This window comes from Medicago truncatula, chromosome 4 (assembly GCF_003473485.1).
Source record: "Medicago truncatula cultivar Jemalong A17 chromosome 4, MtrunA17r5.0-ANR, whole genome shotgun sequence".
In the NCBI taxonomy this organism is placed as follows: Eukaryota; Viridiplantae; Streptophyta; class Magnoliopsida; order Fabales; family Fabaceae; genus Medicago; species Medicago truncatula.
The window spans coordinates 29905401-29929813 of record NC_053045.1 but is presented as its reverse complement, the minus strand read 5'-3'; the positions used below and the strand labels follow the sequence as shown (position 1 = coordinate 29929813).

At 32.0% G+C, this 24413-nt stretch overlaps 3 protein-coding genes across 8 annotated transcripts; all 3 read right to left on the bottom strand.

Annotated features, from left to right (window-relative positions):
- Positions 1-1304: 1304 nt before the first annotated feature.
- On the bottom strand, positions 1305-4955 carry LOC25492439 (GATA transcription factor 11). 4 transcript variants are annotated; one of them, XM_024782195.2, is made up of 4 exons: positions 4794-4955; positions 3769-4026; positions 3355-3417; positions 1305-2154 (listed from the first exon to the last, which is right to left on the bottom strand). In XM_024782195.2, exons 2-4 carry the CDS (start codon positions 4012-4014, stop codon positions 1501-1503), a joined length of 963 nt encoding a protein of 320 aa, XP_024637963.1. In that variant the 5' UTR covers positions 4015-4026; positions 4794-4955; the 3' UTR covers positions 1305-1500. The 4 variants fall into 4 exon arrangements, with proteins under 4 accessions (XP_024637963.1, XP_024637964.1, XP_039688924.1 ...); XM_024782196.2 differs by lacking the exon at positions 4794-4955 and adding an exon at positions 4595-4698; XM_039832990.1 differs by lacking the exon at positions 4794-4955 and adding an exon at positions 4404-4546.
- Positions 4956-7159: 2204 nt separating this feature from the next.
- Positions 7160-13720, bottom strand: LOC25492437 (protein-tyrosine sulfotransferase). Of its 2 annotated transcripts, none has more exons than XM_013600545.3 (13): positions 13451-13718; positions 13298-13365; positions 13051-13219; positions 12371-12442; positions 11305-11593; positions 10777-10917; positions 10229-10333; positions 9978-10119; positions 9646-9692; positions 9490-9558; positions 9270-9386; positions 8226-8354; positions 7160-7639 (listed from the first exon to the last, which is right to left on the bottom strand). In XM_013600545.3, the coding sequence occupies exons 2-13, from the start codon at positions 13344-13346 to the stop codon at positions 7496-7498; spliced, it is 1473 nt and encodes a 490-aa protein (XP_013455999.1). In that variant the 5' UTR covers positions 13347-13365; positions 13451-13718; the 3' UTR covers positions 7160-7495. The 2 variants fall into 2 exon arrangements, with proteins under 2 accessions (XP_013455999.1, XP_013455998.1); XM_013600544.3 differs by having other exon boundaries at positions 7506-7639; positions 8182-8354; positions 13451-13720.
- Positions 13721-19408: 5688 nt separating this feature from the next.
- Positions 19409-22314, bottom strand: LOC25492436 (UDP-xylose transporter 1). 2 transcript variants are annotated; one of them, XM_024780399.2, is made up of 8 exons: positions 22024-22314; positions 21653-21795; positions 21370-21554; positions 20856-20923; positions 20615-20747; positions 20198-20359; positions 19795-20067; positions 19409-19711 (listed from the first exon to the last, which is right to left on the bottom strand). In XM_024780399.2, exons 2-8 carry the CDS (start codon positions 21771-21773, stop codon positions 19604-19606), a joined length of 1050 nt encoding a protein of 349 aa, XP_024636167.1. In that variant the 5' UTR covers positions 21774-21795; positions 22024-22314; the 3' UTR covers positions 19409-19603. The 2 variants fall into 2 exon arrangements, with proteins under 2 accessions (XP_024636167.1, XP_024636166.1); XM_024780398.2 differs by having other exon boundaries at positions 22062-22313.
- Between the last annotated feature and the right edge of the window lie 2099 nt (positions 22315-24413).

Here is a 24413-nt window from a genome sequence, read left to right as displayed (position 1 = left end):
AGAAAAAGGTAGAAATTAGGTTTTGTTCTTAGAAAGCTTGTTGAAGATGATTTCTTGTACCCTTTTTGTATCTTTTTGTAAAGAACTCATTGACAGTGGATTGGAGATATCAATCTATCCCCATAGTAGGTCATTGTTTGACCGAACTGGGTAAACATTTCTTGATGTGTTTGTTTCTCTTCTCTCTTTATATTTTGCTTGTGATTTTGTGTTTTACACTTGAATTCACACAACAATATGGATATTTTTGCTCCACACATCTAAGTTTATTGCTGTGATTTTGAGTTCGAATTCACAACAGTATGCATCGTGATTGTCAACATAAGACTTTTATGTACATACATTCAATGACACTTCCTATTTTAATACTCATGACAATATATTTGTAAGGCACGGTTGAACCGACAATGCCAATACTTTTTTTGTTGAAGAAAACCGACAATACCAATATTGTTAGGTTGTATATTTATTGTGGTATCCGAAGATAATGTAGAAAATTAAAATAAAACGCTCTCATAACCTAGAGTTTTTGGTTTCCCGATGAATTTTAAATTTAGGATTAACTTTATCTTATGGGTGCCGGTACCTGCAGGTTTTATGGATACTTATGGTCTCTTTAGAATTAACTTTATCGTATTATTTGTACGTATTTTGCATTTGTATGTTATTAACTTAAGTGAGTTTGTTGAGAGATTTACCATTTACGTTTTTAGCATGTTGAACATATGGTTGGATCTGATATACTATATATCAATCTGAATGAATGAATATCGTTTTGCTTCCGTAAAAAAAAATAAAAAAACAAAGAATTCTCCTCCTAGTTAATCTCTCAATTATATATTGACCATGGTCACGGTCACGGTATGCTTCTTGAATTTTCGTAGGTCTCGAACCAGTATGTCAATGATGCTCAACTAGTTGTAGTTAATTGCAAGTACATTATTGTAAAGTTTTCCCTTTGAATGAATTCAGCTTGAATTTACTATGAAATCATTTGTTTCTTTGGAGACTTAATTCATATATACCATGAACAAGCACATAAGGACACGGTCCTCTAAAAAATAACAGGGTGAGACTATGACCTGTCTCTGAATATCCATGGCTTTGGACAAACAATTTGCAGACCCGATACAGTTTATCCAAGTCATGAACATAGTATGCCTGAAATGTCCAAGAAAATAACCGAGTATGACTATGTCTGCTTCGTGGTTTCGGCAACTATTCAGGCTTTACCGGTCAAACCATGTATGTTCTTTCGCTATAGATGTCTCATCCACATTCATGTTACTAGGCATGGAACATCATTGTCATTCTACAGTTCAATCTTTCATGTCCTTGTACTAAAATAACAACTAACAAATACTTGCACAGTGTGAGTGTTGTAAGCCCTCAGATACCGAGTTCGAATCCTACTTATAAAAAAGATTAACAATGAACAAATAGAATAATGTCTAGTACTAACATTTGTTCTTTCTCAATAATATCTAACATAATATTATCCTAGAGAATTCCTGAAAGGTTTGATGATAAATACAACATAGAAGAACCTTTAACAGTCTCCTGATTAACCTTTTTCCTGATTTCCAAGACCTTCTTGTGAGAATTTGAGTGCACTGATGCTTCAAAGGTTGGGCTAGCTGCAGGCCGATATTCAGGAAATAGGCGACCAGACCTGTATCGAACTCCACAAGCATTGCATAGGGTCTTAGGACCCTTAGGCCCCTCTCTCCATTGTGGTGTTTCAGTTACCTCGCAATGCGTACATTTTCTAGGAGCAATAGATTCATGTAACGATGATCTCTTCGTCTCAATGCTATCAGAGAGCTGGGAGGTATCGTCTTTCCTTGGCCTTTTTTGGGCTCTGCATAATGATTTACCAGCACGCTGTTTATCCGATTGCTGCTTTTGAAAAGCAGGTATGAATGGAATTGAGAATAGCCTGTCGAAGCTTGAGAGGCGCCGGCGTTTACCACGAGGACGCTTTGCCGGGATCACTGGTAATTCAAAGTTGTAACTCTCCACCGAGGAATAACTGCTGCTTTCAAAAACTGAAACTGGGCTGTAGGTTCGGCATCCGCGTAAATTTGTTCCATTGAAGGAGACATTTTGGATGGGAATAGTTTTGCCATATGCCGGTCCAGCAGTCTTTCCAAGCTGTTTTATTCGAAAAACACGCAAAATATAAAACAATCAGATGCTAATTTCTGACAACAGAAATCAAAAGATTAAATTTTCAATAGTACATAATCTTTTAATTAAAAAAAAGGAATCCACTAAAATTCTTCCATACTTTACATGTATACACGCCACAGTCCACAAAGAAAATCACTTGAAAGGAAATTTATAACAAATACTTTTCATTTATCAGATGCCATTCTATGGGTGCGCTTTGGCGAATGCCTAGCTTTGTAATCCAGTGATACAAAGTTCAATCACCGTTGAAGACTGTATGATGGTCAAATGCCTCTCCCGTCTCTAAACATATAATAATTTTTCCCCTCCCTTATTTTAAAAAAATATTATCAGATGCTGTAACATCAATCATATATTGAGCCAAAAGCATGCAAGTAAAATTACTTGTATCTTTTTGCAACTTCAGTTTGTGATTCTGCACAAACTTGCCTACATAGACTTTATGTTGCAACTCAATCAACTTAGTCCTTGGCGGCATGAGACAGTTTCTACTTATCTTGTCATTTGTGATCATCGATCGATCTTATCCTAGTTGTCAGCCAAAGGAGTGTCATTCATTACCATGTTACCTAGCCATAAACCATCTTCAAGCACACACATGAATACCATCTATTCATCACAACTAAAATACTTGCAACTTCAAAACATGGTTACCAGAACTTTCTCACATTCTGAGCGCAATATACCCCTACAAGTTAAGGTATGAGTACTATTTACCAAGAGAATTTTGAGACAGATTTTCAGTGTCAAAGTATCATATTGTAAAACTAATACCTGAAAATTAATCATGCACGAACAATTTGTGTGATTACTTGTTAGTCCTTTTTTGAACATATTTTGAGCTTAGCTTTTAATTTTTTACTCATTAAGTGTTACCATTATCATGATTTGTGTTCGGAACCAAAATGTATCCTAAAAGTAAAGGTATCATCAGCACATTTTATAATCATGTTTATCAACTAATTGCATGAAAACTGAAACTTTAGCATTTGATTTTGCTCATGTTCTTCTAAACTAGACTTAAGTCATTCAACAAATCTTCTTATCCCCAAAAAGGTTTTATAACACATCTATCTCTAACAACCTAGAAAACATTTCAAAAAGAACAGAGTCAAAAGATACTTAAACATTAAAATCATTACATTCTCCCCTTTCACTTACTAGTCCTCGTCGATCTTTTAAGCTTGAATTCACAACATTTCTTCTGTCAATATGAGAAAGTTCCTGCACAACATCATTGTAGTAATTCTCAATTCCCGCTAAAAATCCTGACCAACAAAATGCCATAGTCATCAAAGCAAGCATACAAACTTATCCAATTAAAAATGTCTACGAAGAGAGTTACACCCATTGAAAAGGATAAACCCTATCAAACGAATTAGCCTTTGCAAGTAACCAAACATACACAACAGGACTCCGATAATAAAAAATGTGTGGTTCAATGTTGATATATTTATGTAACTTTGGTTTTTCACACATTCAAACCATGCACATAATTAATTTATCAAATTAATATAATTATTAAGTAGACAAAGAAATCCATCCAAACAGCAAAGATGGGAGCAGAAAGCTCACAGCAGCAGAGAAATTGTTCACAAGCTTTGGTTTCTCATATTGAGTTTCGCCGTGTAGCTCAAATGATGGTATTGAAAAAACACCAAGAGATGGTTCTTCAAGGTGTTTGAATTGATCATTCCAATCTTGTTCCACACCATCCGTTTCCACATCTTCAAGTGGAAAATCGAAAAACTCAACGACGTCACCAAGAATCTCATCCGACACACCATTAAAATTCTTGTCAAAAAACCAACTGTTCTTCATATTAGCAGTATCCTGTCAAAGAATTAGAGGAAAACTACGTATTAGAAGTTGAGGCATTCAACCACAATTTACTTCCTAAAGTCGCACTTTGTATACAACTTAACCCTTAAAGGTATATAAAAGTTTATGAAATCTGTCACTCGTCACTAGTTACTGAAGTATATGAAAATCCGTCATGTTAGTCTCTTAGATTTCAACAGCATAGACTAAAGCGACATATTTTATATACTCCAGAGACTACTTATCTTATTTATATACATACTTTAGAGACTAAATTGAAGAGATATTGATAAATTGACGGTTTATTCTTTCTCTACCATTGTCACATTGAGCAATCACATAGTCACTATGTAAAAATCAATGTTAATGATAAAATGAAACAACACTACCTACTGCATGTGCACCATTCTGATAAGATAACCAGTCAAGCTTTGTTTGCTAGTTGAGTTTTGGGTTAAATCTGTATTTTAATATATATTTGATTTTTCTAAAAAAAAAAACATGATAAATGATCTTATAATATTATTCAATATTAAAAACATTTGACAATACGAAATAATAAGTATCACTTGAAACTCACACAAAGCTGCGAGGTCGATGTTCAACCTAACAATATCGACAGCGTATAGTAAACTGTAAACCTCTCCCCTCCAAAGTATGGTCATATATTAGAATTGAAGAACAAGTAAGATTGTACATTATGAATATGGGAAAATAAGCGAAATAAAATTGGAACTGAAAATGAAAAAGAAAGAAATTTGACATTTGAGGAGACTTACCGGAACTGGAAAAAGAGAAATTTAACGGCGGTGGTGGCGCATGAATGATGATGATGATAGATGAGGAAGCCCTTATCTGCAGTTCACGCAGTTGATGGATGCTGTCTACTCTCTGCGCTGTCCTAACTCTAACATAAATGTATCTTTCCCACTTTTTTCTTATTCCCCCATGTGACATGTCTCTTTTCTACTGTTATTCCACGTGTACTACTCTTTTTTGGTACTACTACTTTATTCCACATTAGTCTACATTATCTTTTGATGAATTAAAGATAATTTACTAGACAAATATCATATACTAATTCAAAGAGATGAAAAAGTTTGATATTCTTAAAATGAATTGAAGATGAAGAAAGATTATTTATCTTTGATAGAGTTAAATTACCCCAATTCATTAAAAAGTAATGTAAAAAACCATTAAATCATGTACACATCACATCAAAATAATTTTTACATACTTCGATTGTCTTAAAATAATTGTCACAATTGCATTTTTTTTTTATTTTAAAATAATTGTCACTTTAAAATATCAATGCAATATTTATTATTAATTTTTATCAAATACTCTTATTTATTGAATTTAACTTCATTTAATTACTTCAATAACTACAAATAATGAGCATGTTTTGGTAAATGTTACTGATTTATACCATTTGACATATTTCAATTGACAGATAAGCATGATTAAGTTCAAAACAACATCTTGAAACACATTTCATTTCGTCACCATTCTTGAGTTTTCTCAATGAAACTAGTAAATAGACACTTCAATACTAATATTTTCATAAACTTCCATGAGTTAAACTTAAATCCAACAACGTAATAAAACACAACATAATAGATCACGGATCACACAAACTTGTGATCCCAAAATTGCCTAAAGCTTCTTGAAAAGAAGAACGCAAAATAGAGCATCAAGAGATCATTACACTTCTAGATGATGCCCCTTTAAGCCATAAAAAATGCATCTGCGTTGTCTTTAAACTTTGATATAAACTTGTCAAAGAGCATGTCCTCAGATAAACATAACACATGAACAAAACTTGAAACCTTACATAGATTTTGTGATTTCAAAAGCTGTAAAACTCTATATCGAGGATGTAAGTTATTTCATAAAGAACAAAAGAAATAACTGCTTAAACAGCGGAAACTTAAATTAAAGGATCAAGGCATACCTTCAGCCATTGCTCCTGCTTGAAGAAGTTGAGGCTCTTCTAAACCTTCCACAATCTCACTTTGATGGTGTAAGTCTTCTGAATAGAGATGTTAGGCTTAGGGAATTAAAACAAATGAACTGCACTCCTTTATATAACTTCTGCCATCAAGAACTGAACGTGCAAAATAAAACTGCTCCTCCACTCACTCATAATGGACAGTTACTAAATTTAAGGGAAGAATAAAGACCATTTTCTGATTAATGGATAATTACCACTATGTGCACTTAATGGGTAATTACCACTTATTTATTTAATTAAAAATAAATAACTTAAATAGGGAAAATCCAACAGAGGAAACACTCGATCCTCTATGCTATACATCAAAATCATAGGCTTATTAACCAATGCTAACTTTGGCACCATAACGGTATCTAAGCAGACTTGAATAAAATCTTCCTCATTCCATACAATTATTCTTTGAAAAAAAGAGAATAATGCAAGAGCTCTAACATTCGCCTTCACTATCTTGCTCTTTATAATTCATTTTTATAACACATTTTCAACACGAAACTCTAACAATTTGAGATGATAATTTGATTCTTACTTGTTCACGATATTACTTGTGTTGTATACTCATTTGTATCATAATTTATTGACTCTAGACTTTACTTCCATGACAATGAACTTCTATCTTAAATTGAAAATTTACCACCTTTGAGTTTCATCATCATGTTGTTGTCCTGTTCTGATCCAAATTTACATGTCTTGGTCATTTCATATGTTAAGGGTGCTTAAATAACTTGCAGGTGTTATACATGATAAATAAGACATGCTGCTAAAACATCATCTAGTATATATTCATTCGTTTCTTATATATGCTATCGAGTGTGAACTTTCAAGGAATACTTGCGTATAACAAGAGCATGTCACATATTTTTCCACATGATTATTGTTCTTCTAAAAGAATTGGCATACATGCTTTCACATTGTTTGTGATGCTTTGCGTACTTCACTTTTTGTAGTCTTCGATTTTCTTATACAATAAAATAAAAAAGTTGTTGTTAAATCAGATTAGACACAAGAAATTCATCATCTCGAAAATAAAGGAATGGATTAATAAAGTTTCAAAAATTGAAATTGAATTGATTAACAACCTTAATCTGTGTGGAAAATACTTGTGTGGTCACAAGATTTGGGTACACTTACATAAAAAAAACATATCATTTAATTATTTGAAAAATAAGAGTCTCTCCATTTGTATATTCTCATTTTATAAACTTTGGACAACAAAGAGAACCAAAATGCTGATTCACTCTAATGGTGATTAACTCGACAACTTCTGTCCAACAAAAATGAAATTAAAGTAAAAAGGAAACGCCTCACAAAACCCTACTCATCAACGGACAAAACATCGAACAACATCAATTTGCGTTATAGGATTGGTGATGGAAATATGGATCACTCGATCCAAACCTGAATGTAATTCTGTCTGAATATATTTTCTCTAAATCCGTGTTAGTTACCACAAATTATGACTCGACTACTTTACTTCTTAACCTTCAACATTCTTCTTCTTGCATTTACAATTTGTATGAATAAGAAAAGAAGGAAGAAGAGAGTTAGTGCTAATGTAAGAATCTTCCACATGATGATGACATATTCGCTGCTTGATATGTTATCCCATCTCTCCTGCAATTTAACACAGTAAAGTAATCAAAATTCAAGAAAGAAGATTTCAGTAAAAGTCATGATAGTATCTGCCTGAATCAACAAGTAAAGATCTAAATGTTACCGTTTTTGGTTGTGTAGCCAAGTTTACAGAGTAATATCTCTTTCATTTTTTGTTTTTTTTTTATGAATATGAACTCTAGCCCATTGTTAACAGATGAATATAAATACTACACACACTTCATAATAAAATATATCAAGTTTTAAAAATTCAATTAGATATGGTTTTCATTAATATCCAAGACAAGATGACGATAAAGTTGTTTCATTTTTAACCCCCCTTGAGTATTTTGACTATACCTTCTGCACCAATTTGTATTAAGATAAAATTTATATAAATAATATGCATATAATAGATAATTAACTATATACCGTGACGATAAAAAAAAAAATTGTCAAAAAAAAACTCTATACCGTGACCATATTTTTTTTATCCGTTTTAAGCCGTTTAAAATTTAACTACCAATCTTTTGCAGCCATGGATAAAATTATCTATATCTTACCATTTTTGTGCAAAGAGAGAATGCATCAAACCTAACAGTTATACCTCAGTGATCAGCGATGAGGTTTTATGTTGCTTATTGAAAATGGCTCTCGCATATTCATAGAGCTCCAAGTCAAGATCGTTAAGAGACCGTAGCTGCTGGAGAACCTTTTCAGGAACTTGAAGTCGTGCCTGCAAAATCACAAAAAATATTTAGAAAGGGATAACACATAAGTACAAGCTGACAGAAGGCTATAGAACTACCCAACACTTATCAAATAGTAACATTAACTCAATGTCATTGATAAGGGATACGTATAAAAAGAAAGTAATAGACGTTGAAACATTATGTAAACGAAAACATGTTCATCATTCATGCCATCAATATTCCAATATGTATAGATGCAATTGATTTGTATATATGATATTCTGCACCACTGAAAAGCCAGTAAAAAAGGATATGCAATAGACGTGGTTTCAGATAATAAATTATATTAGCTTGCAAAATCTTCAGAAATAGAATGTTTTTTTCAACACGGCTATGTTTTAATCTTGTGAAGAAACTATTATAACAGAATCATGAAAGCATAAATCCATGTTAAATTGTTCAAGTTGATTTGAAAGTCCTGTGAAATAATTTTAGTAATACAAAAGTTATCATCCAAGGTTGTAAACTATAAATTCGAAACTGAAGATTAAGGGTGTGTTTGGATTGGGGGTTTATGAGGGGAAGGAAGCGGAGGGTTTACTTTTCTATTTTAAATTATGGACAATATAATTTATTTTTTTTAATAAATTAAGTGTGATTGAAGTATTATATGATCATTATCATTTTGTTATTTCAATTTATTAAAAACCATTTTATAGTGTCCGTAATTTAAAAAAGAAAAGTAAGCCCTCCCGTCCCTTCCCCTCCTAAACCCTCCCCATTCAAACACACCTTGAGTAACTTGAAATAGAGGCACAATTAAGCAATAGATATCCCAAGCAGTAATAAATGTATCCGCTAATAGAGTGAGCGAAGAAAGGATCGATATCCAGGCCACATAATGATAGTGAAAGAATTATAGAATGATATTATGTTAGCACTAAATCTGTTAAGCTTGCCTCCTTTGTAAAGTTCACCGGAATCCTCTTCAAAGAGGAGATGCGTCGGCCTGATTGGGAGCTCCGTAAATTAGAAATACAGGCTTCATAAGTGTCCATGAGTTTCCCAACAGTCATCTGAAATCAATGAAAGATCAGTAAGCTGATAACATGAGAAACGGATAATATCTGGCACGTCCATAAAATAAAACCACCATATTTGCAAAGGAAACATGCTTACAGTTGATTCTGCTGCTTCTCCATTTTCAGTTGAAGTAGCGTCACTTGCTCCCCTGTCCGAGGTGCTATTCTGTACCGCAGTCAGAAACGTTCTAAGAATGCTTTCCATATTCAAATCTCAAAAACAAAGTTCCTCCATCCAAGAGATGCTTCTTACCTGATGTTCACTGCTATCAGGATCAGCATCTGAAAATGAACTCTGTTCTGTTGACAAGTACATGACAAATGCCATATGTTAAATAAAATACAACACAATCAATATCAGAGACAACAAATGTCAACACCAAAACACACCCAAAGATCATTTCAAAACATAATATTTGACACACCCACTCATATACTCAAAATATTACATGTCCAGTATATGCAAGAATATGAGCGCTAGCTTCATGCTCCAAATTCTGTACCATTCCCGACAACTTTTCAGCCCTTCTTCTAACTTGAGAAAAAAGTTTGAGCGAAACAAATAAGTGTTTAAACCACACTAACCTGTATTTTCAATAGTATCCAGGCTGGTGTTTGGTGCATTAAGCTGTGATATAACCTGAGAACCAACCACATTGGCAAACATTGTTGCAGATTCTTTGTGTTCCTCAGTAAGACCAACATATAACATACTGTCAAGTCTCTTCTGCAAGATGTACAAGCACATACCTTAAAAAGGATTGAGGAAAGGAGCAGCTGGGGAGGGGGGGTGATTAAACAACCATGAGATGCAACTATTAAAACTTCAAAATTACCTTCGCAACTTGTAGCACATATTTACCAAGAACCTTATATTTCTGTACACAATGGCGCACTTCATGTGCTTCTGCTATATAAGAATTGTTTGTCAAACCTGCAACCTGATGATTGAACAGTCCACTAAACTTCATTACATGTATCAAACATCATTACCAAACAAACTCTGTAAATACAAGATCTAAGTTTTTCGATTGCAATTGGGGATTTTAATTTGCAGGATAAACAACTAGAACAAACATGGCCATCTTGCTTGCAAAGTAATATTCAAATGATAGCTATGGAATTCGGCATTAAGACATAGGTCAAAATTGAATTATCCAACAAAAAAATGGATGATTATAATGGATATTGCAGCTTAAAAAAATGCACCCATATTTTTTAGGCGGTAATCAGTGGCATCAGAACAGTAAACAGATTGAAGGCAGAATATTATAATTGAATCATAATTTCAGAAAACAGTTAAACATTGAAGGAATTCATAGAAATTGATTTAGTATAAGAACCTCAACACCACTAAAGAAACATATTACATGTGCTGAAGTACCTGGAATGTGGCTCCATTATGTACAATATCCCAAGCCGCAGGATGATTGATGTATTCTTGTAAAGGCATTGCAAAATCTTTCATATCATAAGGATCACTGCCCTCGACAGTGTTCATTCCCTTACTATACCTAGCTTCCCTCTGTAAATTAAAGTCTATATCAATCACATGTACATCAAATAGAAATATGGAAGAACATATTTTAAATGTATGAAGGCCAAATAGTATCACCCATCATGTCATAATGCTAAAACACATTAGCCAACAAAATTGCATTATGAAGTAAGATATCATAAACAAGACATGAATGGCTGCACTTGCATATTTAACGTATCTAGATCCATGAACATATCAAAGAAAGGAAATTATGTTAAGATTAATCTTCATATAAGAATTGGGCTTCTTGCTCTTCGTTTAGGTTACATGGTATTAACACAATGATCCTTTTACAACCTTATATGAATTTAGAAGAATTGAAAAAAGAACACAAATAGACAAACACCGAACAACAAATAAAGTAAGACATACCCTAGCAAATAGGTCTTCTCTCATCCATGGAACAAGATACTTCCAAGGCCAGATATCCAATGTGCTTACTCCTTTAGCCTTAGAGCGCAAGCGTAAAGCCATCTGTGTTGCAGATGTCAAGTTTGGATGCACCAAAAATCTAGCCGCAACCTCCATTGAAAATTCATAAGTACTAAAAACTCGGTCAATCGGATCCCTAAGTATGGTAACCACAGAAGTTCTCTCCTTTGGAAATTTAGATGTCATGCTATAGTCATCGTGTGTACTTAACAGTCTACATTTTTGTTGGCTGTAAACACATGTAAACAACAGACGGAAAATAAGTAATATATGATGGATATTTCAGTAGATTTTTACATGGAGAAATGACTTTTCAATAATGTACTAATAGAAAGTTTGGTCATGTAGCAACAGAAATCATGATGAAAAACTACTTTTAACGCATAAGATTAGTTTTGTCTCTTCTGAAAATTCCAGATGGAACAGCATAGGGACGCGAGAAACAGTGGCCAAACGTGCATCCAAACACATGCTAAGAGTAAGTATGACCTAATACAAGTTGTTACGCTTTACAATCAAATAAAAAACAACTCCAAAGATCCGCCATTAGTTTGTTGGGTACAAATAATATAAAAGCAGATGTAATTTTATGCAAGTCAGTTTATCAAAAGACGAATAAACAAAGCTACAGAAAACATCTACATTTAAAGAGAGAAAGGTTGTAATGATAACCCCAACCTACAAGAATCTAAACCCGGAAAAATAAACATCAGACAACAAAAAAAAATGCTGAAGGCCACATTAGGTGTTAAAGATTTCTTAACGATTGCAGCAGCCTAAAAAAGGAGTTATCTAAGGCACTCCTCAAAAGCTATTTTGACTAATATTGTCAAAAAGCAATAGCAACAAAAGCCATAAGCCCACATCTGCACCAGTTAGAACTACTCATTCGAATTGCTACCAACTTTACTCTAATGAACAACCAAAACAATCATGCAAGATCATTCAAAAAATTGCAACAAAAAGAGCAGCATGCAATCATAATAAGCAAGAATTCAGGCATCACCTTGGATCAAATCGCAACTTATCATAAGATCGAGGACATTCCAAATAACTTGGATACAATTTCCTCAAAAAGCTGCATAAAAAAACAAACCAGCATAATCAAACAAACAGGTCAATGAATTATTTTTGTTTGAACATGGTATACAATTGCAGAGACTCATCCCTCGAGTCGAATAAGACCACAATGGGCCACAAAACTTAATAGACTTAGTGCATGTTTGGTTCCACTTCTAGAGGGACCAGAATTGATTCTGGAGGTGTAGAATTGATTCTGACATATTTGGTTGTTGTCGAGTAGTATTGATTCTACTTTTTTGACAGAAGAATTGATTCAACTTGAAACTAAGATTTGTAGCTTTTGGTTGTAGAATTGATTTTCACACACAAATTTATAGTTCAACACACTTTTACATGAATATATCCAAACACAAATCACTTGTAGTCAGAATCACTTTTAACCAAAAATTCATTCTAGAGAATCAATTCTATCAAAATCAATTCTCCCCACCGGAGAACCAAACACATGCTAATACCACTGGTGTTCCCAAGGTTGGATTTGAACCTGAAACCATAATTAAGCTGAAAGAGACCCGATACATCTAATCCAAACGCTCTTGCAGACCGACAATGAATTTTGTTTAATAAAAAAAAAAAACTTAAAAGCTGAAATAAAAAACTTACCAATGAAAATAAGCTCGTCCTCCGGTTCTAGGAACATGCAAGAAAAACAACAAATCCTTAAGGGTATGTTTATCTTCTTGTCCAATTTCTCTATCAAGTGAAGAACTTGCCCAGCTCTTGACAACTCTTTCACAATGTCCAAAACCATTTTCCGCAAAACACGCATTTACTATCACACAAAAAAACGCTTAATCCAAAAACACAAAAAAATAAAAATAAAAATAAAAACATAGTTGATTGATTATACCTAATCCAAAGAGAATGAGAAACGCGAAGAGCTTGAAAATATGATCCATAGTTACAAACACGAAATCCCTAACAAAAAAAAAAACGTGGGTGAATTGATGAAGAGTGATGAAGTAAAGAGAAACAAAACCAGAATGAAGAGAGTGGGACCTACCTGTAATGAAATTCGGGATCTCGTGTTCGTAAATTTGTACAACAGTGTTGGGATTCGATGGGACAGAAACCGCGATTCCAAAACCCTTTGTTTTTCTGTTTTGTTTTCTCGAGAAAATAATAAGGAGAAACTTTCCCGGGAAAATTAACGCAATGAAGTTGAAGAAGGTGAAATTGAAATGAAACGCTTGAAAGGTTTTGAAATGACAAAGGTTTTTGTTGAAAATGGCAAAGAATGCAGAAATTTTATTTCTGTTTTTTTTTTTTGACTCAATTTCCGTTTGTTTTCTAGTTTCAAGTTTTTTTTTTTTTTTTTTTTCAGTTAAAAAGACCACTACTATTTTTTTTATGTTTATTTTATGAAAGTCAAAATGTTAATATTTTTTTATGATTTTTTATTTATTTTTACTTTCTTAACTAATGTCTGGAGGCACGGGTTAACATGACTCAAAATCTTAAACCCACTTGGGTTAGCGGCTGGTATTGACTTGGGATATATGAGTGTATTTTTCTCTGAAAATCTAGGTTCGATTAGGAATATGTAATTCTGTATTATTATGTATTACAAATTACAAGAAAAAAAACAAAGGAGGATTTGAAATGCGAGATCTAAAAACATATCTCTCTGTGGCACCGGTGGCAAGTACTCTATGGTTCGCGGTTCTAGCAGGTCTCTTGATAGAAATCAATCGTTTATTCCCGGATGCATTGACATTCCCCTTTTTTTGATTCTAGTTATTGGCACGGGAAAGGGGTGACAAAGATTAGAGATCCAATAAAATATCTGTGAATAAATCCCTCTTCGTTCGTTTTTTTTTTTTTTTTCTAATTAGACTAGAATAAGTTCGAAAAAAAAAAAGAGCAAATTAATTTAAGAAAGGTGGATTTGGCCTCCGTGAAATTAGGAGTTTCTGATGTCAATTTAGATGCCTAATTTAACTTTAAAAAAATAGCACATTTGTACTTGTAACTAATTGCAAGATATAAATTTGTAGCTCGGTCCAACCTTGAGTTTTTCTTTTATTCTTTTCTCACTACTTTTGCTATTTGTTTTAAAGTCAATTTATTTGCATCGTTTAAAATTTTGAATTTTTTTCTGCATTCGTGTTTAAAATATTATAATAATATCTAACAAACAATTATAATTTTTTAGCAAAACATAAACTAAATATGGATATTATGTATATGTACTTATAAATTTATGTTAATTCATATTTTGTTAAAATAAATTAATTTTGTTTGAAGAAATTCTTATAATCATAAATATATTTGCAAAATTTTATTCAAAATCAGAAAGATACGAATGACATGACCTAAAAATAAATTATGTTCTAGATATTGAAGAAAAATTTTAACCATAAAAGAGTTTATCAAGAACAATCATGTATACTCCCTCAAAAAAATAAAAAACAACAATCATGTATACATGTTAAAGATGAAAAATAAAATGAAAAACTATGTTGATTTATTGATAGTCTGTATTTTGAAAAAACATTACAACTTGTATATAAATTAAAATTAACTGAATGTGATGACTTTTCAAATTGTTTGATAATGAATATTGTTACCAAGGTATTCAAAGACACCGTACTAATAAAATACATATTTATCTTAAAAAAAAAAGCATATTTATATTTTAACCAAGTGTGCAGTACTAAACATTTGTTCCTTGTATAGATTAAAAAGTAAATTATTATTTTCTTCATATTTTTATCTATAAGATAATCAAGAGACCAAAAATTAAAATATCTCAAATTTATTTTTAAATCCATAACCCTCTTTTCCCCTTTCTGAATTTAATGTTGCCTTTGACGTAGGGGTAATGTTGGTATGTAGACTAAGAAGATAAGGAGAAAAGGGAAATAGGAAGGTGTTGTCCTAGAGGCCAGAGCTAAATGTAATCGTAAAATGCTATTTGCCTAGTGTTGTGAATTTCGAACTCAAATTTTACACTAATACAAACTATGATGTGTGGAGCAAGTATCAATGACAATCAACAACTAAATATTAACCACAAGCAACAACAATAATATAGATCTAGTCTATAAATCAAATGCATAACAAAACCACAATCATAATCAAAGCAATAAAGATAAGCAATGAAAGAAGATAACAACACCAAGAAATTGTTGACTCAATTCGGTCTAACTTGACCTAATCTAGGGGAGGGATTGATCTCTCCAATTCATTATCAATGAGTTCTTCCGAAGAGATACAAATGAGTTACAAAAAATTAGTTTCAACAAGCTCACAAAGAACAACCCTAATTTCTACCCATTTTTCTCAATCTCACCGATGAACAAGACACTCATGATTTTCACTCCCCCAAGGTGTTTAGAATTGTTTCCCAACTCTAGATCACTCTCATATGCATGTATATGCTTCTTTGTTGGTGAAGATTTTTGGTTTAAAGGAGCATATCCCTAACATTTATTTCCAACATGTGTTTAGAGAGTACATCTCTTGTACGGATTTTTTGACCAAACGCTCTTCAAGGTTAGGTGTGACCTTTTGACAGACTTCCCCGTCGAAATTGAAGTCATGTTGAGGCATGATGTCCAAGACCGAGTCATGTTTATTGGGGTTTTTCCTCCCCTCTTTTCCTTTGTCATTCAACAACAAAAAAAAAAAAAAAAAAAAAAAGAAATCACCGTGGAAGTGTAAGTGAGATAAGTTCGTTTCCTTCCCTAAAAAAGAAAAAGATAAATTCGATTCTTAGTGATGAAAAATTTCAATCACTCAACTATCATTCAGTTTATAGGTCTTGCTAACTTGTTCCCTTATGACACATATTAAAAATTTTATACATGGTAAATATTTAGGATCTTGTTAACGAGTGCCCCTGGGCACTCTTTAAGCTTTCTAAGTTAAGTAATATTTCTTTAATAATATCAAAGTGTTCAATTTTCAATGCACTTTATTACACAAACTTTTATAAAAAGTTACCATTTAAAATGCTTCATCAGTGCTTCGGGGGTACTAGTTAACATTTCTCAATATTTATATAAAACATTAATTTTCAATCCTTAGAAGAATAAATTGATACAATTTTCTAGACAAAATTTTCACTTTTTATGTTTCTTAACATGTCCCTTAAGGAGGGACATAATTAGTATTTCCCTTAATTAATTAATTTAAATTAATTTATACAATGTGTATCGTGGAGTGTGGCCTTTCAAATATCAGAATGACTGATCTAACCTTGCAGAAAATGGAAGTGGTGGTGATAGCAATGGAAAGGAAAATCAAAAGAGTATTTTATCTTTCTTGTTTTTTTTAGGGAAAAAGAGTATTCTATCTTGTCAAGCAATTTGGTGGACAAAATTTCACCATTAAAATAAATTAAGAGTGATGATATATGTACCAACCTATGTGGCAATACATTCTTTACATTCACACAAAATTCTGACACGTGGCAACCTGAACTCCAGACAAATAGAAGATAAAGTATGGTTATGAGATGAACTTACTAAAATATTTCTAATACATAAGATGTATAATGGGGTGTAAAAATAAAGGATGTTCATGTAACATTTTCCTAAATGATAAATTCCAAATTCAAACCCCACGACCAAGGCATATTGCAATGTCTTACTTAATTGCACAATCTATTATAAAAGGAAAAATTAGAAAGTGGCGGGCATGTGGATGTTGAACATTATGCACGTGGTATGGTTTCTCTTCTCCTACTATTTTTTATTACACTTTTCGGTATAATTGTGGTGATTCAATCACTTTTGACTCATAAATGATATTTATAGAATCATTTTGTAACAATAAATCGATGAATATAACTAACAAGAAATGTAAAAATGTAAAACAATAGTTACCTATTAATGTAAAGAGATGTGTTATTTGAATAATTATCTAGATGATAACTTTTGATACAATCATAAATTTTTAAAGAAAAGTATGTATTGACACGGAATCCAAAACAATAGAGGGAAAGTAAAAATATACATAATATGAATATGAAAATCTTATAGCCGATCCTAGTTTTCTAGTGAGAGAAACTTTAACTTCTCTCTAAACTTTCTTTCTCCTTTGTTCATCGAGGAGGGGTGGTTTGAGGTCTTTTTTGACCTAAAATCACCCCTCTACATCTTTTTTCCCCTTTTCTTTCAATCTAAATAAGTGGTTTTCACATCTATCAAGTTTTTCCTTTTGTGTTTTTTGTGATTTCGTCGTCTAAGTGCGGCGTGTGTTGTTCGTCGTCTTGTGCGGCGTTTGATTTCGCGTCTTGCCGCGGTGTTTGTTCAGTTCCTATTGAAAGATCTACATCAATCAGTTACAAATTCAAGCAATGATTTGGACGTCAACGTTGCAGATCCGGAAGCATGAGTATTTTGGTGATTTAGGTTTTATCATATTATTTGTAGGCATTTTGCCGCTGTATGTTATTAACTTGGGTGCTGTGAGTTTGTTCGCATATTCACCCTTTACGTTTGTAGCGATGTTTGTATCTGATGTACTCTATCGATTTGAATGAATGAATATCGTTTTGTTTTTGTCAATATATATATATATATATATATATATATATATATATATATATATATATATATATATATATATATATATATATATATGAAAAAAGAAAGTTGTTATAAAAGTTGTCAAAAATTGATTTTACAAATATCATTTCTCTAATGTAAAACAACCCGAGACTTTTGTGCTGAAATCCATGACTTGGAAAGTTGGGAAGTTTGCACTATTTTTTTTTGATAATTTTTCATCATCTAATTTTCCCTTAGCCTCCATGAACTTGTTGTCATCTCTTACCTTATGCTTAGATGAACTTCTTGATGGGTTTTGAGGAGAGTCTAAAGCGTCGAAAAATCATAAATGAATTGAACATCACATCTTCGTCCAACCATAACATTATGTATATCAGTCCACCTACTTATATATTGTTCAATTTCCACTTTTTTATCTAATGTAAAACTCTTACTATGTCGTTCAAATTCCACTTTTTCATCGAATTTAGGACTCCAACTCACAGTTGTCATGCCAATTAACAATCTCCTCTCAATTGTGAGTTCATCTATTAAATGAGATTGCTCTCTCTTAAACGAAAGTTTTTTCATCCATATGCATTTACAATATTGTTGACTCACATATATCAATGAGACATGTCATCTGACCGCAATTGTCACGAGAACTTTAGATATAAGGAATCGGCCAAACCATCAATTCTGATAGCACTATTTGATCTTGAGGAGAGTCTAAAAGATCATGAATTTTGACCCAGAACTTTAAGATGTTAAATATATAATTTTCACATTTATATGTTGTTCAACATCAACTTTTTCATCTAATGTGAGACTCTTACTCACACATGATACACCAACATTTCTTTTGATGGAAATGTGTGGATGTTGATTAATTTCTTTCATACTTGTTTTAAGGTTTGTTAGTGTTATTGGTTTCTACTCTTTTGTTTTTTCCTCTATTCTTCATGTCTTCTATACTTTGGCCATCCTTCAAATGGTTATTGGTTTTCTTAGAAATTGTGGTTGGGCTTAACACAACCCCACAAAATCGGCTTGTGAGGTGAGGATTTATCCCACTTATAAACACATTGTCAGGCCATGTCCTATCCGATGTGAGACTCTTAACAGGTTTTACCATTTGAGAGATTATAAACCTTGTAAATCTTTAGGTTATGAATAGTTATTGAACATTCATTGCCCTTTCAGGATTCTTGATGTAGATGTTTTATTCCTCTTTGATTTACTTAAGAAGCTAAGAGGTTTAATTAGGAATTGAGAGCCATCTACCTAAAAAATTAGTAATATTTGAATAATCTTGTGAATGTTGATTGATTAGGTGGTGCTAAAATAGATAAAAAGAAGTAATCGAAAAAAATAATTGTATGAACTACTATAGTAGCATATAATAGTTTTACATCATGATTCAAAGGTACATTGACACATGATGTTGTTTGATGACACATGAATTGTCAAAGTAATCATATGATATGACAAAATATAATTGCACAAGGGTATACAACTTCTTTTACATTGAAAGAGTGCATAAAAATGAATCTATAAACAAAATTTGATTTACACTAAACAAGGTACCCTGAGTGAACATTACAATAACCCCAAATTATGAAAGATCTTGAAAAAAAAAACACAAAGAACATGTTCTATTAAACAATAGAGTCCTTGCTTGATTTCTTAGACTCATGACTCTCCTTTTCATGATCATCCATGTTTTTACCATTCAAAAGTGGTGAATTTATATCTTTATCTTTAACCTGAAAAATATAATCAAAGATAAACAACAAAATTCTCATGAACAAGAGAAACTATGTGAGAAAATTGGTGAATTTTTTTTTACCTGAGACGACAAAGGAGGATCGACTACGAGTTTCTTTTTGTTTTCCTGAGTGCAGAAATAGGAATACAAACCCATTCCAAACACTGCTACTAGTATTCCAATAATGTTCCTTTCAGTGAAAGGATCATGGAGCAATGTGTAGCCAAATCCTAGAACAAGACAAGTCTTGAGGTGGCCCAACACTTGATACGTTACTGGAGATGTTTTTCCTATTACTAGAAAAGTGCTAAAGTTCACAGAAACAGCTATCACACATGACATGATGATGAAAGTCTGAAAATTTAAAAGTGACAATGTGAGTCATACAGTCATATTCTGTCAAATGTCACCGGTGAATTGCACGGGTTTATAACTAGTATAAGACGTCGTGAGGATTGATGATTTGAAATTTGACATTACTTACCAAGACTAGAGGAGAATATTTGTATGCAAAGACATTTTGCTTGGTTAGCATCCGATCGACAAGAGGGCCTGAAACAAAAAGAATTGCTGCTTGGAATGGAGCAGACTGGTAGAGAAGTTGTGTGGAAGTGACATTAAGCTTCTTCTGTATTGTGTTGGTAAGCTGAATTGTTCAATAAGTTAAGAATCAACAATCTCTTTTAACTTTGAAGCCCTAAATTAAGTGTTTATGTATAAACTATTTCTATAACAAAAGATAAGATAAAGTTAAAACAGTTTTCATATCCTAGATAGCTTATGGACTTGTCATAAGTTGTTTTCATAAGCTCTCTCACAAATGGTATAACAAGTGCTTTTCTAGTAGATAAATCATAATATTAACATGCTAACAATAGGAAGATAGAACATTAAAGGATACAATTTGGCCAACACATGTTGTTATGATAGCTAGAAGTGAAAGAATGGTTCCAACAAAATTGAGCTGAAGGTCTGTGATAGAAGCAATGCCAACTCCAACAAGTAAGAAGAATAGAGAGAGTTTAATATTCCGGCTGCACATAGTAGTAAATTAATTCACAATCAGATTAAGCAATTTAGCATGACCATGGTCAGATTTAATTTCAATATCACTAGGAGGGGTCTCATGACTAATTTGTTACCTGAACTGCTTCTTTAGGAAAAGGGTTTCTAGCATAACTGTGAATGGTATGATTGCAAGTTTTGTCATCTACAAAATTAACATTAAAATCAATATATACATCAAATGAGTAGTTCAATGCATTATGCATACCCATATTACCAATGTTTCAAAAATCGGACCGAAGATTGAATCGGTGAGACCTTTGGATCAAGATTTTATTTGTTCAATCGGTTTAACCATGATTGAACAAGATGATAAATAAATAAAAGTAAAAAAATTATTAAAAACGAAAATCAGTTGAATCAATCGCAGTCAAACCGATTTAACCTCGATTTAATCTGTTTCAAGCAGACTGAAAAATAATTGGGATCAAACCAACCGACTAACTAACCAATTCTCGGTTCAATTGGCTAAATTGGATGGTTCGGTCCGATTTTTAAAATATTGATACATGCATCAAGGGCCATATATTTTTAACATTTTTTTTTATAATTAATATATTTATTACTAGTGGTAAAAATGTTGAAGTAAACCTGGTAGAATCCAATGGAATTGAAGCCAAGGCTCAAGTTGAGAAATCCAATGGAGACACCATTTAGAATACCAAAAAGCATGACAGTCTTCATGTCAACAGGTTTGGCCTCAAACAGATTGAAACGTAGAGCCACATGAAGGGTGCAAAAAGTAACCATCAAATGCCAACTTGTAAGTGTTGTGGCTGGTCCAAAATTAATGTGACAAAAATAAAGTTAAATAAATACTATTGTTTATCATGAAAAATACATCATATTTAAGAAGTAACAAAAAGATAATTACCGAATGGAAAACCAAGATTGCTCATTAAGGCTTTGTTGCATATGACAATGGAGACTGAGGAAGCCACAGAAAGGAATAGTGCACCAATAACCCCCAATTGAGTTTTTGACATCTCTCCCATCTTTGCCACCAATATACTTTTTCTATAGACATACATAATATATAAGTGATAAATACATAATGTGCAAAGAGTACTAATCACTTTTCATGAACACTATTGATTTATTAATTTCTAATTATAAGGAATAAATGCTACTAGTACTAACCAAGTTGAACATAAAGACATGTTACATGCAGAAATGCTACTAGTACTAACCAAGTTGAACATAAAGACATGTTGCATGCAGAACTAAATTGTTATTACCACAAACCTTACGAAGGAGAACTAAAATTGCAAAAGATTTCACACCTGAAATTCTTCTCAAGTCCAAGAGAGAGAGAGAGAAAGAGAGAAGAGAAGTAGTGACTATCTTGTTGGGGAATGCAATTTTTGGTGAGGCCTTTTTATTTTTGATGTAGAAGAAGTTCAATTCATTGAGTTTATGTTTGTTGGTTTGGTTGAGTTAACGACCATTTGAAGCAAAAAAGAAGAAGAACATAACATAAAATTAACACATGGACATTAAGCTTTCATGGTTATATTTTAATGTATAAAAGCATGCAGCAAACAAATTGATAGATGAGATGTTAAAATCATGAGGTTGTTTTAGGCCAATTAGATGCATTATAATCTATTCAGATTTTTCTACCAAACACTTTTTGTAATATGTAGCTTTCAAAAATTGTATAGTAATTGAGTCTTAACTCACAAGTTTGGAAGGTGAGAATGAAACTAACATTTGTTTTTTAAACAAGGTGTCTGCCACTTCAAGCAAGACTTCTCAACCCAATTCAGCATAAACTTCAATCCTACTCCTAATTCATGAATGAGACTTTCATTACAAAAAGCAAAACAAAAAACGTTTTGTTCAAGCCCCTACTTATTTTTGTTTATCTTTGCGAAATACACATATACATTTATGTAGAAAATATAAACTAATAATACTTGAACACATACCTGTAGAAATTGGTAGCTCACCTTGAAAAGCTTAAAATATATCTTACATTGTCAATAAATTTCTCTTATATTGTTGATTTCAGATATAATACAATTTTTGAACACAATTAACAGTGTAGAGTGTTATTGAATATTATGAGTTATTTTTTTATTTTTATTTTGAAAAACTTGGTAAATATTGAGTTATTAATTTTAATTTCGTTAGTTTTTTTTATTACATTTAATACTTTAATTCGTAATTGAAAAAATATTTTTTTTTACAAAAAAAATGAATTAGTCATTTAAAAAAAAATATTTTATATTTTAGTCCAAAAACAAGACTTTTATTATGTAGTTGTTAATGAAATTCATGAAAGAAACAACTTTATCATGAATTGCATTAACAACTACATAATATCGGCCCAAATAAAAAGTGAAGTTTTCACATAAATCATATTTCTATTTTCACTTTGATGCTAAGATATATATAAAAAATCTTCTTTAAAAGAACTTAAAAAACCAAAAATTTGTCTATTGACTCTCCTCTCTTTCATTAACTTTACCTTCATCCACAAAAAACATATTCCATTCATCCCTTTTTATAGGAGTAGTTTACAAAAATCGCAGGTATTAAAACAAATTGTTGGAGTTAGGGATGAGAATACGTCTAGCCACCCGCCAGGGGCTATGCCCTGACCTACTTAAAGTCCGACTCGGCCTAGTTCTTTTATTATATAGGTTAGGATCAAGCTTTTAAAAAACTTATTAATTTAAATAGGTCAGGTTAAGACTTATATAAAAGCCTTCTAGTCCTATTAGGCCTGCCTATATATGTGAAATTATATATACTCCATCATACTAATAAATTTTTGGTTCCTTCACATTGTCAATTCAAACGTGTACACATACTTTTGGGTATTACCATCTTAATCTCTTACTATTGTCATTTTCATCTTATTCCAAATTACAAAGTAAGGAACTCTATTAGAAACAAATATAAAAGGAAGTAGATTAAATATATGCAATGCACACTTATCAGCCTCTACAACATGGATGTACAAGCTCTACACAATTTTATTGGATATACATGCAATATATGCTTATAAAGTGGGAAACAAATGAAAGTACATATTTTAAAAAAATTTATTGACCCATTAGCCTTTTAAGAAGTATATGTTTATTAGCCTTTTTATAAATAGATCAAATGTTCTATTTAAATTTTTTAGTACAAATTAGACTTTTAGACAGGCTAATAGGTCAGACCATGCTTTGAATAAAACCTTTAACATGCTAATAGGTCAGACTTAGGCTTTAATTTTTTCAACTAGGTTTAACCTATTTACGCAAATCTCAACTTGGCCCAGCCTATTGTCGGACCATATTTCCACCCCTAATTAGAGTAATAAAGTTGTCTCAAATGTGTGTAATTATTATTAAATTACCCTTAATTAAAGATATTTTAATGTTAACTTTCCATATATAAGGGGTATATTTAGAAAAAGATTAATAAATGCATCTAGGAATTTGTATATGATCTTATATTTAGGGACATGACTTTTTGTTGTAAATAGTCTTATAATTAGGGACATGGAATAATTTTTCATGAGAATGTTTTTGTTAAAGAGAAGAACATTTTAATCTTACAAGTAAAGAAAACATCCTCATCAAAGAAAAAGAGCAAGAAGAAATGCATGAATTTTTTGCTACATTCAACATTTGCATCAT